This window comes from Pelecanus crispus, chromosome 12 (genome assembly GCF_030463565.1).
Source record: "Pelecanus crispus isolate bPelCri1 chromosome 12, bPelCri1.pri, whole genome shotgun sequence".
NCBI lineage: Eukaryota > Metazoa > Chordata > Aves > Pelecaniformes > Pelecanidae > Pelecanus > Pelecanus crispus.
This window is the reverse complement of record NC_134654.1, coordinates 11945836-11959980: the sequence shown is the minus strand read 5'-3', so window position 1 is coordinate 11959980 and position 14145 is coordinate 11945836. Positions and strand designations below refer to the sequence as shown.

The 14145-nt window shown below is 42.8% G+C and overlaps 1 protein-coding gene across 1 annotated transcript in view; it reads right to left on the bottom strand.

The window, feature by feature from the left end:
* GALNT17 (polypeptide N-acetylgalactosaminyltransferase 17) overlaps positions 1–13842 on the bottom strand; it is a 217140-nt gene extending 203298 nt beyond the window's left edge. The window contains exon 1 of the mRNA XM_075719882.1: positions 13605–13842. Within this exon, the coding sequence (XP_075575997.1) occupies positions 13605–13842 (238 nt within the window). The remainder of the gene's footprint in view (positions 1–13604) is intronic.
* Between the last annotated feature and the right edge of the window lie 303 nt (positions 13843–14145).

Sequence of the window (14145 nt, the reverse complement as noted above, 5' to 3'; positions counted from 1 at the left end):
AAAGCCTTCACTTACATTCAAGCTTCCTTAAGAGTTTAAGGGTTTGGTTCCAGACTTGAGTACTGTCCGCTGCACCTAACCCTAAAGCACTGCCCATATTCTGGGACATGCTTATAAGCTGTGTTTACTGCCAGGACATACCTGTCAAAAACTGAGGTTTAAAAAAACGTAATTGCAATAGGCCTGGAGGCTTCTCTTGGAAAGAGCATTATTAATATTAATATGTATCATTTTAAAGTAGGAAGAAATACAGAAAATAGACAGCACTGTACCTTAAGCCCTAAAATCAACTGGAATTTTTGGCAGCACATGCTGGAGAAGAGGGAGTAGTAGCTGTCAAGTCACAGCTGGAATTGCCTCTGGTGAAGGTGATTGAGAAATGGGATTAAGAAAAAAGAAGAAAAAAACCAACAGGTAAAATTCAAGGTAAGACGAAATGCAAAGAGGACAGACAACTGAGTTAACAGGCTTTCTTTGCTTGCAGAGTATCTAAATTGTTCTGAGTTGCATATTTCCCTTTTTTCTTCAAGTACAGTCCCTACTTCCAAACCTACACTTTACAAGTTGTTCTTTTTTATTACCACTTTTCTTGCATTCTCGGCTCTCTGTTTTGCAGGGAGGTCCATCAGACTATAAGGTCAATGGCCTCACAACATCTGTGGGGCCTTAAACCAGTTCACATGGCTCCATCACACTGGCCCTTGGAACAGCAAAATGGACCATGAAAAAAACACCCTACCTTTTTCTTCCTCATACGCCACTTGGGAAGCTTGCAAAGCTGCTGCCCACGCTGCTACCTTTCAAACAACCACATTTCCCATATTATAAACTTGTTGGAAAATCCTAAGGATTTAAAAAAAAAAAAAAGACAAATAGAGCAGGAACTCCCAAATCAAAAAGTGCTCCAGCCCAACCACCCCTGCAGTATGCCCTCACTGACTCGGCATGAGTTTATGCCACAAACCAATGCTCACTGCAAATATATGTGTCCTCCAGCGCTGCTGCTCCTCTGCCAAATCTAACTATTTCTGCTTCTACTGGGGACCTGTATATCAAAACCCGTCTAATGAAGAAGAGTATGAGGCAAGCATTTAATGCCAACCTGCAAAAAATCACCAATACTACACAATTCTCAGACATAAAAAAATAAGTCACTAGCAGCTAGCTTGAAACTAGGACAGCTGCAGCATTTAAAATACCTACTGCAAATGAGAACTACTTAGGCACATCATAATTAGTAAATGGCAAATATTAGGAGTTATGGGAAAAGAGATCGTTAAAACAGATTTTAATAGCCCAGCATTTCATACATTCAGATGTGAAAATCCAGTCAGCATACACTTTGAGCATTAAGTCTACATTAAGAAACAAACTGCTTCATTTCTGGAGTTGTAAAAACAAAGGTTAAATATCTGCTCCAGCACAAAACCTGTAATTTTTCCACAGTGACTGTATTGTTTCGCTTTACACAGTTAATAATACCTGCCCTGGCTTTATACCCACGCATCTTCTAAATGCTCTACATGGCTAACACTTTAATCGTCAAACCAGCAAAAATACCCAAGAACCACATTTGGCATGAAGGTTTCTGGAAGTAACCTATCTTTTTAGTTGTACTTCATTTATATAAAATATCAAGTTGAAAATAACACTTTTTTTGCACATGGACATTTTTCCACTACTTGTAACAAAACCATTGTTTTTGTTGTAACTGCACAGCATTCAAACATTTCCTGTAGGAAAACAGAGATACCTCCAGGACCCCCCGCTCCCTGGGGCCACTGCTCCCTGCCTGGATACCTTGTCCCACAGTCCCTCTCCCCACCAATTCCCATGTTGCCCACCCATCACAGCGTTCTCATCTCCCCCCTTGTCTGCTCCCATGGTTTCTCAGACCCATTTTTTTGGAGCTGCCAGTTCAGTCCCTCCACTCCTTTTCCCTTTGTACTAGCTTTTGTCTCTCCATGGGAACAATGGTACACGTTTTTCTCATACATCATTTCAAAAACGTCTGGACCAGTTTGCTGGGATTAAAGATAAACATGATCTTGACAATATCTGACCATCTGACCAAACTGGAAAAATTGTAAACAAATTAAAGCCGTTTCTCATGATAGAAAAGGCTGGGCAGCCTCAGAGTAAGATGCTATCTAAGATGCATCTGCAGCTTTGGAATTAATTAATGACTTTGGTTATCCAACTCCAGTAACTGTAATGGGAGCTGGGTATTTCTGGACATGCAGTTCCAGTAATTACAATCAGAGCCGGACATTCAAGGGAATTCCAGGGTTTAGCAAAGAGCTGCACAAAGAGCATAAATTATGCTGGATGCCTCAAATTGGGATGTGATGTCCAAGTTTTATTCCTTTCCATTCATTGCTTCTTTCCTCATTGTAGCCTGCCAGCCGGTTCTAATTTGCAAGGTCTGATGCTGTTCTACAGGATCAAACAGGCAGCATCAGTAGGGAGGAAAATTTGTGGAAGGAACATAGCATTAATTAGTATTTGGAAGTTGAGCAACTTCCTGAGAAAAGACTGATAAAAGTGTAAAATACCATTTTACTGTCTAACCCCTTTTATGTCTGTGCAGAACAGCTATTAAACTCCCCCAGAAAGTCACTTATGGATTCAGTGCTTGATCCAAAGACAACTGAAGTCAATATGACCTGACCCCAGTAACACCTTCCATGTAAGACATTGTAAAAGCCAGTAACTACCTTTAGACGCTCCTGACAGGGGCAGATTTCTAAATGAAAGCTGTCTCCATGCCCATAAATCTGCATGATCCAGCTGTCATACTGTCCCTTCATACCACAAGGACTAATCAAACAGCACCACGTTTGAACTGTCCCCCTTCATGTCAGAGAAAGCAGCTCACCCATCCCTGGCCCACTAGGTTAATTATTCATTTATTTCTCCAGATACTGCAGTTTTGTTTCTGACCTCCACCTGCAGAACTTAAAAACCAGCTCTGTCCTTTGGGCACGGCACACGGTCAATCAAATCAGCTTTATCCAAAGAGCACCTGCCCCACCACAAGCATCTGCTCCTTCAAATTGAGACTTCTGGTCCCCCCACCTTCCCACAACCATGATCCCACTGCATGTCCCTTTATGAATTGGTGCATGGTGGATATTTTCCTAATTTTGAACCAAATGTTGAAGCTGCCCCTGTAACTCACAGGGGCAAGTAAAGCTTCTGGAGGCAGAAACCCTGAGGAAGTACACAGATAGAAGCTGCTGCTTGCCCCCTCCCCAGCCCTCAAAGCCCACAGAGACCCTTCAGCTGCATGACTTGGCTCAGCATGTTGCTCCTGGATGAAACCGCACCCCTACCTTCTGCTCTCACTGTTACCGCAGTTCTCCCTCTCTCCCTCCCTCCCTCCCACTTTGCTTGCACATCTTCCTGCTCTATTATTTCATTTTCTTACACATCTCCCCTTCAACCTAGTTGACATATAATTAATACAGATTTAAACCAACTTGAGTTTTAAATCCAAAAGCCACGGGGAATTAACACAACATTAGGTCTAATTCTCCCCCATCTTCTGCCTCATTCTGTTGCATGATTTATCTCACTAAATGATAAGCGGTTTGGGAATGGCCTGTTTCTCACTGGTTTACAGCACCAAATATATGGGACATGAACCAGCCAGGGCCACTGGGCAGGGTCTTCATGTAAGCAAGTGGTAATCACTTAATTAAGGCTATATTCCAATCATTTGTTGTGGTAAGGAATAAGAAGGGAGGCAAAGATCTCTCCTATTCTTTCTCACTTTTTCTGTTCCTACCTCTTAACTCCAAATATTTTCAAATCATCAAAACCCATCTGCCACTTTTTCTTTGTTCTCATACCATTTCCCATATATAAACCTCTTCATATCTCTCTGCCCTTAAGACACTCACTCAGTAATACATGACAGAACTTGAATGCCTAACTAGTAAATTTTTTCCTAATATTATGCTAAGTGACTTGTCCAGCATCACACAAAATGTTGGAAGAAAAACTGACACCTAAGCCTTTCCTACTGATGCCTGGTGCCCTTAATAGTGACGCCAGTCCCTTCTGATTACATGAATAACAACTTCAAGCAAACTGAAGTTCCACATCATGGTGTTTGGTCTACACTTAGCAAAGGACAAAGCACAACATGGCCCCAGCCTTGACTACAGGTTTAGATGAGTGCAATGGTTATTACTATTATTGTCATGTCAGTGCAAATATGAAAAACTGAAATAAAACCTAGCAGAACAGGGGTTTTATGTTCCAAGCTATTAACAGCATTCAATGTTCCAGCGCACTTCACTAAAGGTGGTACACACTAAAAACACACAAAGGTCAGCAAAAATTATTTTAAATGCAACAACAGAATATAAGCAAGCCCTAAAATATCGTTAAATGGCTTTTCACTTTTTTTTTCCCTCCTTTGCTTTATGTTTTTAGAGTATGATCAAGCAATTGTTTTGGAAGAATTTGTAGTAATTTGGTGCAAAAATGAGTGCTCTCATGATTTAATTTAAGGTGTAATATAGGCAAAGACCCAGAAAGAAATTCTGTTTCATTTTAAAATTAACCTTCTCGCTTCATCTTTACGTTCTGCAAACATGCATAGCCACGGTGGGCTGTTACACTGCCCAAAATACTACACGAGCAAATGAAGATTAAAACAAAGGTTAAATAAATTCTGATAACCGTCAGGTAGAGACCTTGCTTGACTCTCTCATGCTCTCTGCAGTTTGAGGAAACACCCAAAATAACTCAGCCAAGGCACTGCTGGTGTCTGTTAATCTACTGTTGATTTTTCTCTTGTAATGGTTTTCTGCCTTCTGTATCTCAGCAGCACTTAGACACACTAAGGAAAAGCAATTTAGATTTCCATTGCCTACAAACACAAAAAAGCCCTACTGTTACGTAGAGGAGATGGGAGAAAAGAAAATCCTGTACCCCATTCGGGTGCTGGGGAATGGGGTCAGGGAGACAAAGGATGCTCAAGGGCCCAAAGGCAGCACACAGCAGACCCCTGAGAAGTGCTAGTGCTGAGCAACCGCACTTCAAACCACAGGAAGGAACACAAGACACTTCCGCTTGCACGTAAACTGAGGGTACTAGAGCGAAGAGGGACAAAGGATTCCCTTTCCTTCCTCAGCGTCAAATGCTGACACATCACACAGTTGGTTTTACTGTGCTCAAAATTAAGTAATCAGGTGCAACAAGGCATGCCAGCTGTGCAGTAAGAAGCGGTGGTTTACTATGTATGACAGCCCCAGCTTTTAAGACATCTTTCATTTTCCCTATCAGTGGGAAGAGTGGTGCTCTTACACACCAGCCTGGGTCAGACAACCTAGGAAGATCCCTATTTAAAAAACAAAAAATTTACCAAGAGTTATCGTATTACTCCCACATTACAGATCCTGTGAAGCTCTACGTATTTCCCGTTCCAAGACTGAACAAGTGCTGTAATACAACAGATAGCCTTTAGCATCGCTGCCTGTGGGTATCAAGGTATCCGAGTGAATGACAGGGAGCGAATCCCTGAGAGGGCAGTATCATAGGAACTGGCACTCATTACACAGCGAGAGGCATGCGAGCGCAGATCATCAGGTTTTTAAAAAGGAAAAAGCAAACAGTGATTTTTATCCAATTCACTCCTGATTTTAGGGAATTGTCTGTCTTTTCCAGATAACTTTGCACCTCCCCACCAACACAAGCATCAAAGCCCTAAGACTGCATCAGAAGCACGATGTATAATCGCTCAATGACAGCAGAGCAAGGCTCAGCATAGCACTCTCCTTGCACGTAATGTTTTACGTAGGGCTCTCATTGCATCATTACCGCATTATTTTTAGATAGCCATCAGTGAATGTCAGAATGTGGGTCGATAGCTATTAGATTTATAGGCAGAACTAGCTATGCTTGTAGCAATAAGATGTAAAGCATTTGACAATTTCTTGAAGAAATTTGACCACAGGGATTGGGGGCTAGAAAATATGGTTGCTAGTACTCCCAAAACTGTTTAGGAAAAATAATATTGTACCACTAAGATACATTACTGAAGTTGAATCACTGCTGTTGACTCACAGTAGGGTCAATACTATGCGTATTCAGTTTGAACAGCCCTTTGCAGACTTCAATAAGGACATCTTACCAAAAAAAGTCTGCCTTTTAAGTTTAATATTTCAACATGCAGAACGTCCTCACCTACCCTGGCATCCAGGCGTATCTGTAGAAGCTGGGAACTGGCAGTCTGCCAGCCTGCCGTAACATCTGGACCAGATTGTTCAGTTTTAGATAAAGATAGTGGCATAAATCACATAATGAGTAAAACCTTTTTAATTACCTGAGAAGACTCATTTCTATTTTGTTTTGTGCTATGCCTTATTAACAGGTAGATTTGCTTACAGGCTGCACACAGCATTTTCTCATTAGAAATGCATGTGCTTTCTGCCAGGAGGGAAGTAATGAGGGAAGATGGTGGCCAAGAGTAGACCAGAAGGACTCCCCAAAATCCAAGCGCATTGACAGCATATGCCTAAAGCCAACTTCATCCGTCTGTCCTCCCTGATCAAAGCAGAAGATCTCCAAGCCGGCAAGCATGGGACTCTGTCATCTCAGCAATGCCTGCTGCCATCCGAAAGGCCTCAGGGTATCCAAGATGCTGTGCGAGCCCAGCAGATGTGACACTCCACCGACGGCTGAGTCGTGCCCTTCTGGAGTGGCAGCTGGAAGCCAGGAAGGATGCCTTCAGGCACTGAAATGTCACTAGATGCCCATGTTTTGCCAAATGCATCCAATTCCAAATGTCTCTTACTGGAGATACAACAGTACACCCCTGATCCAGACTGAGGCTTGGAAATAATATTGTAATACAGATAATTACATCACCTTTTTTTTTTCTGTTTCCTAAAATATTCCTAAAATCTGCCTAACTAATTTGGTGGCGTAAATCTAACATACTTTTGTAAATTTTACCATCGTGGTAAGGTTCTGTTTCTCCATTCCAGCAGACCTGAATTAATATGCAAGAATAAAATACCAACATTGTCACTATTTTCTAGTCATTGCTGTTGCATCTCATGAATCTTGTGTTGCCTCTGCATGATAAATGTGTTAGTGGTTTATTACTCATTCATTGCCAGTGACGGTGAATATTCAGATGATGATGCCAAACAACTATCGAAAATAAAAATTATCTATCAGTTCCTAGCCAGCCAGGTTGTAAACTAAATGTCACATTAACGTCTAAGCTTCCAGATGCTTCTAAATGACTATGTGAAGCCTCATCTTTTAACTCTATTATTTCTCTAAGAAGTATTTCTTTTATTCATTCTTTGATCAGTATCAGACCCAATTTCCATGAACCTGGTAAGAAAAATTTACAGACAGCAGCTCTCAGGTGGCTCGAGCCTATGCCGACCACTCTCCTGCAGTAAGCAAGTTTAAGCTGAGAGCTTCTAAAAGTATGCACTGCATCTGGACAATATGCATTATTCCTAATGCGGAATATGGCAACCAGATCTGTTAGGTATATAATAAATACTAAAGCTGCAATTTTTATCAAGTAGCTATATAAGGTTATACAAAATAATACAGTTAGTTTCTACTTCAGAAACATCATGGTAGTGGGGTAGATAAGGGAAACAGCATATCAGATCCTGTGTGATGACCAACAGTTAATACAGTAGTCACATCCCTACAGTGTATCACTTTATCTCCACATCATCATTTCTTATATCAAAGGATTTCACCCAGCAAAGCTGTGCTCATATAAAGAGCTATTTTATTTCATTAACATGATTAAAGTTTGGGCCCTTCTGCCTACAAACAGCATTTCCCTACTCTCAATTATTTACATTTAGTGGTTTATCTTAATCAGAGAATTTCTTAGCATTTTAGTTAATATATTACCTACCTGTTACAATCTCTATTTTACTAGTCTGTGGGTGTTAACACTATTACATACTACTAAATGGCTGATAGAACTGCTTTTAATCTGCCTTATTTACATATATAATTTTTATACTCAGTAGTTAGCTAAGTTTGTAATGTACTTAGAGGATGATAAGTGTTATAGAAGATAAGCACTATCTTATCCTTATGCAAAGTAAACCCACATATCTCTAAAGTGTTTTAAGTTAATTAAGTGCCATTTTAGAAGGGGGATAGCAAGACCATGCAAAAGGCTGTGTTTCAGTATCAGCCTCAATCTCCATATGCAGCCCTCACGAAGTTAATCTCCTAATTGGATAAGCAGACCAGAGCACAATCTGTATGCAGGGAGGCTGCTGGCATGCACTTGTTCATATCTCAGCACGTGCAAATAATTCCATGTGCAAAAGCACAGATGCAAGCTTGTTTAAAAAATGAACATAGGCTTATTTAACCATCAAGGAATTTAAAGTTCTTCTCAACTTTTAACATTTGGTAAAGCAGCAGTTTACTCTCTGTGCACTTCTTTAGCATGAAGAGAAAAAACCCTCTCTGCTCACCCATATTTTGGCCAGCTTCAGTGGTTCTTCATCACTGGCCTCTCGTTTACAACAATTTGCAGATAGCTTTTATTCTCCCTGATCTTACACATAATCTGTTGTGAGTTTACAAAATAAAATTTAAAAGAAGAGCTTAGGATGAGTCAGCAGTACCCTTTCACAGTGTTTTCTCTCTTACTAATATTTAGGTTGAAGTAAAAAAATTTTTTTTTTCCACACTACTCAGAAAGATACCACATCATTCCTGTCTCATTGGCTTCCAGGCAGCTGAGCACTTACTAGATCCAGCTGTTGTTGTGTACCAACCTAAACGCACTAGAGAGGGAGTTTATAGCCTTCATGCTCCTTGGAGGCTTTAATCTAAGACCCAGACCTCTGCTGAACATGTACAAGCAGACATGGAGGTGTCTACCCCAGCACACCTGGGAGGTGGCTGGGTGGAAGGTTCTTTGGATCACCAGTGACCAGCAGAACCGATATGCTTATATTTGTTTAAGGTGCTCAGCTATGGTAGATATGGATGATGGCTTCCCCACATGCAAACCAAGGGTTTATTTAGAGTACTCTCCCTTCTGTACTTATTCTCAAACTAGCAGCACTATTTAATGACTATTTATATATTGACTTTAAGAGCTTCTGGCGAACAGCATTTAGAATGGGGGATTGCCCACTTTTGGGCAGGATCAGACTCAGAAGGATAGAGACAAAAAACGAACACAAAAAATCAGATCCAGGTTCCTTCCTCCTACCTGGGATGAATACTCAACCTTGGTGCAGCTCCAGCACTCTGCACACGTAAGGAAACCTGCTTATTGACCCTATACATCCTACCAGCCTCTCAGTGCCTTAGCAGCAGATGTCCAACTTTTCAACGCTTCTCCTACCTTGGGCAGGCACCACTGAAGGAATGCACCAGCCTTATCCTCTCCCCTTCTGGGGAGGGCAGTGAATGTATGCTGTACTGCCGTGAACATTTCCCTTTCCTACACCCAGGGTGGGATCAAGCACAACTTCAAAAGGACAAAGGGAGGTTGAGGAGAGTATTGCAAGAGTTCAAGGAAGAAGAAACACAGCCAGACAAAAGCTACCTGGGCAATTCCCCCAAGGCCATTGCTTGTAGGAAGGGGAGATGAGCAGCTTCTCACCATGCAACTGACACGGGACGCGTCCCACTGAGAGAAGCCTTATGGTGAGCAAAATATTTGTACGCTGTTTCATGAGGCAAACTGCAGCTTTTCTCAAGTCACTTCACTGATCCTGTATACCACTGATGTTAAAAAGTCGGCCCACCTTTGCTGTCTCAGGATCCTACAAATGCAGTATTTCTCAAACTCCTCTGGAGGGAGAGGGTTGGGTAAATCAAAGACTTCTCCCAGCGCTGCCCAGGAAGCCCATGGTTGTGGCAGGAGGTGAATGCTCTCTTCTGAGTCTTTATTCACTCCAGCTCCTCACTAGCTAACTGGTTTGTCACATAACCACAGAAACCTTCTCTTTGTAAACACAGACCCAACTGAAAAGTTCATTTGTGTGAATCTCCATAAAGTTGGAGATAATCTGGACCACAAATTTTGCTTATGTAAATGTCAGCACACAAAAAATTAGGTTTGGATCAAAAAGACAAATTGTAGTTAATACCCAGAGTAAAACACACACATTCCTTCCAGGCCTTCATTAGCTTTCTCTGAACATCTGCTGAACAAGAAAATTCCATCCATAAAAGTGACTACAGAAATTAAAAATCCTCTGAATTCTCAGATAAGTGCATGCACATACAAAACCCTCCATTTCAAAGGGCACCCTCATACTTCTTTTCCCCTGTGGGAGCCATCCAATTAGAGACCAGCAAAAAGCAACAGAAAAGCAAAAAGTAAAACCCACAAGACTTGTGCAATGAACTAAGGAGCAATAATATAATAAACTTCCAGAAAGAACAAAGCACACATACAGTTATCAATCAGTTTTAGGCCAAAAAAAGACCAACCGTCTGATTGGACAAATGCAAGTCTTCTCACAGATAATTTATGCAAGGAGAAAACTAAGCAAGGCCACCGTCTGCTGTGATGACTCCCCGATCCCATTCAGCAACCCCAAGGCACTCCTTCAACCACTGTCTGAAACAAGCATCCCACGGTTGATACAATGCAGCTTTGTGCAACTGCAACCCCAGCTGGAAAACACTACAAGACCAGCAAGGTGCATCACCTGGAAAGCGAGGAGTCATTGTAGGAGACAGATTGGGCCACATTTGGGACAGCTCTTCTTGCACAAAGAGGACTAAGAGGAGGCCCAGTGTTATTTCCAGAATGGTGCTGCAGAGAAATGTCATTCAAAAGGAATGATTGTGTAAAATAGTTCCTTTACCAGACCTGAGGCAGTGTTGTTCAGCTTGTTTTCACGGCCAATACTTACAGAAATAAGTAAGTATACGTACATACAAATTGAGGGTTGCCATACCAGAGAGAGATGTTATTTCCAATATGCTTTACATTACATGATTCAAGAAACAAAAACACAGCAATGGTACGATCAGATTGCTCATTTGATCTTTACAGGATAGAGCTTTTTAAGAGATTCAGTTTTTTAGAAATGGCTTCAACTCCCACTGAAATCCAGCCAAGTCCTATAATGCAGAAAAAAAATCCATAGCTGATTGTACTCAAACTGTGGTTTAGTTTTGCTCTTTGGCCAAATGCTTCCTGATGCTCCCTGAAGCTTTCCACGTGCTACACTATAGGATACCACATTATAATATTTTGTACGTGCTAAACCACAGATGAGATTTAAAACAAAACGCAACAGAAAGAGAATTCTCTTGATGGATTCGTTTTGCCGGGAGCTTGTCTAAGAGCATACGGCAGGTTTTGTTAGACATTTCACACCAGCATGCAACTTCCCTATCCTGAAAGCAAAAAAAAAAAAGAAGTGAACTCATATTTGCATGCTTCAAGCGAGCAGTAGGATTTTAGCTTTAGGTATACTTCAAGTACCCAGAATGAACACCGATATGGGCACAGAAAACTCCTGGTGGGGAAGCTGGCCCCCACCAGCTGCCTCCGCATCCTCAGTCCTGTGGACTGTCTCAGCACACTTGACTGTTTCCTTTTAGTGCTGGTGGGTGGTGATGGGGGTTCACCTGGCCCCCCACACCTTGCTCTAAACCCATATCTTGCTGAAGCACAACACACAGACATCAGTCAGAGAACACAGCACATTGTACGTTTCTAAAAATCACACGTACCAAAAATATACTTGACCCAAAGTTACATAACTGCTACGCCAGAGCTATTTTTTAGCCAGACTCATCAGTGCTGCTATAAATCACCCCAGTACTCAGAGGCCAGACAAGATGTCACATTTATGTGCTAAGCTTTCTACCTGCCCTAAGAAAACATTTGTGATATGGGCAACATACATATTACTTCTCTGCCTCCCCTGGTCTTTAGGAGCATGACTGCTCTTCAGCCCTAAGCAGACTCCTGTACCACACTGTAAACGTACCCCAAGTGCCCACAGCAGCCTACAGACGAGACAGCACATTCAGAGCTCTCCTTATGCTCGCAGCTCCTGTTACAAGCACCAGCTACCTCCAAAAGCAGCCCCCAGAGCACATTGGAGCAGGGAGTCCCGCACTAATCTCCACAGAAGAAAGGTAATAACTTACAATTTCTCCCTCTGTATTTGCAGGAATGGTAGATATGATCATGATTACTTGTCCAATACCAAGGTCCTAATATGAGGTCTCCTATCTTGAACTGCAGCTATTGCCCCTTATTAAATAAGTTCCTAAATCTTCCTGGAAAGTTCTTCTGTAGCCATATCCAAAAGCAGCCAGTTTCACAGTTGATTGTAAATAACACCCAGCTTTTTATCCCATTCCTCATTATTCTTTTGCTTCACCTTGTTTGTCACTCAACAGTGCGGCTTCAACATCTTGTGGTGTTAAGGCACTTTCATAGGCAGGACAGGTTTTTCATGCAAGTGTATAAAGCAGCAATATAAAACCCACTTTCCTACTCAGCTGAGTACTTCTCACCTTGTACAGTGTTGTCCCCACAAAGCACAGACACCGAGACAACTACAATGCACCAGGAAAGGTATGTTTCATTCCTGCACCTGCCTCACATCCTCGGTGCAGAAGTATAATCAGCAATAGCTCTGATTCAGTACGGAGACACGGTGCATACCAGCTTTCGGTTCAACACAGCACAGAATCATGCATTAGCTTCATATTCAAAACTCAGAGAGGGAATCACACTGACATTGCCAAAAACATTAACTCTGCTAATTCTGATATGTGAAAGCTTGCAGTTGTTAAAGCTACAGAGATTGGAGACAATAAACGGGACTCTTGACTGAAATTACATTCCCAGTTGTGAATCTATGGGGAACAATTTAAAAAAAATTAGCTTCCACAGTCAGTGTTTTAATTAGATACCTCACCTAGATTTCTTCCATCTTTACAACATGCTTCTATATCCTGCACGGCATCTTTAAAACTCCCTTTTTGCATCTCAGAACTACTGAACCTGGTGAGATTTTAATAGAAATCCCTTCGCTACGCTATAAAGAGAAGCATTACTTGAGATTTTAATTAGCAGCTGTCAATGCTGAGCCATAGGAAATACTGAACAGTTTGCTTAACTTACTAGAAAAAGAGCATTTTGCTTTCTGACCTTCTGCACTCAAATGATGCGACACACTTCAGCTGTTTAAAAACTCCCTTCCAAAAAAACAACCCTGTAGCAGTAAAAGCCATTCCCTCAATCAATATACAGCATGCTGCTCCAACTCGCATTCACCCACCAAACACCCTTCTCATTTGATGCAGAAATCATGACACTGTAATTTCCTGACCACTACTATAAACCTGAAAGGCAACATTATGCTGTTAGGATTTCCTCCCATCCTGTGCAAGGTACTCTGAGCTTTAAACACAAACTGAACTTGGAAACCAGATACTAAATTGATTCAGTCCGTTGAGACTCCGTTTGCACGCTAATACAGGAAAAAGCACGGTTCTATCATACAAACTTCCAGCAAGCCGTGCGCCCGTTTTTTGCCTCGAATTCATCACCCACGACCGTACCCAAAAGGCATTAAGAGCGGAACTATTCCTACCATTCAGCTGCCTGTAGACTATATCTTCTAGGAGGGAGAGTCTCTTCAGCACTGCATCCTGGATGGAGCTGATGCCGTGGGCCGTCAAGTTGGCCACTTCTGCCCTGGGATGGATGTCATGGAAGGAGTCGCCACTCTTGGCCGTGATGGGTCTGCACTTGGCCAGGAAGAGGACGAAGCCAGCCACCGCGATCAAGTTTAACACCAGCAGGACTTTGACTCTCCTCAAAGAAGCCATCAAACTTCCCGAGGGGCACCGCCAGCCGCCGTGCTGCCTGCAGGGGCTAGAGGAGCGGCCCGGCAGGTGCCCGCCGCTGCGCGCACATCCCACGGCGCGGGGTCTGCGCGGGGAGCGCCGCGCCCCGGCCCGGCCCGGCCCCGGGCTCGCCGGACGAGCCGCGGCGGGGAGCGGAGGGCTGCGGGGCACCGGCGAGGGGAAGCGCCGCTCGCCGAGGCGCGGCGGAGCCCGCCCCGGGGCTACGGCCCCGCAGAGGAGACGCCGCCGCCGGGGCCGCCCGCCCCGCTCCGCCCGCCGCCGCGC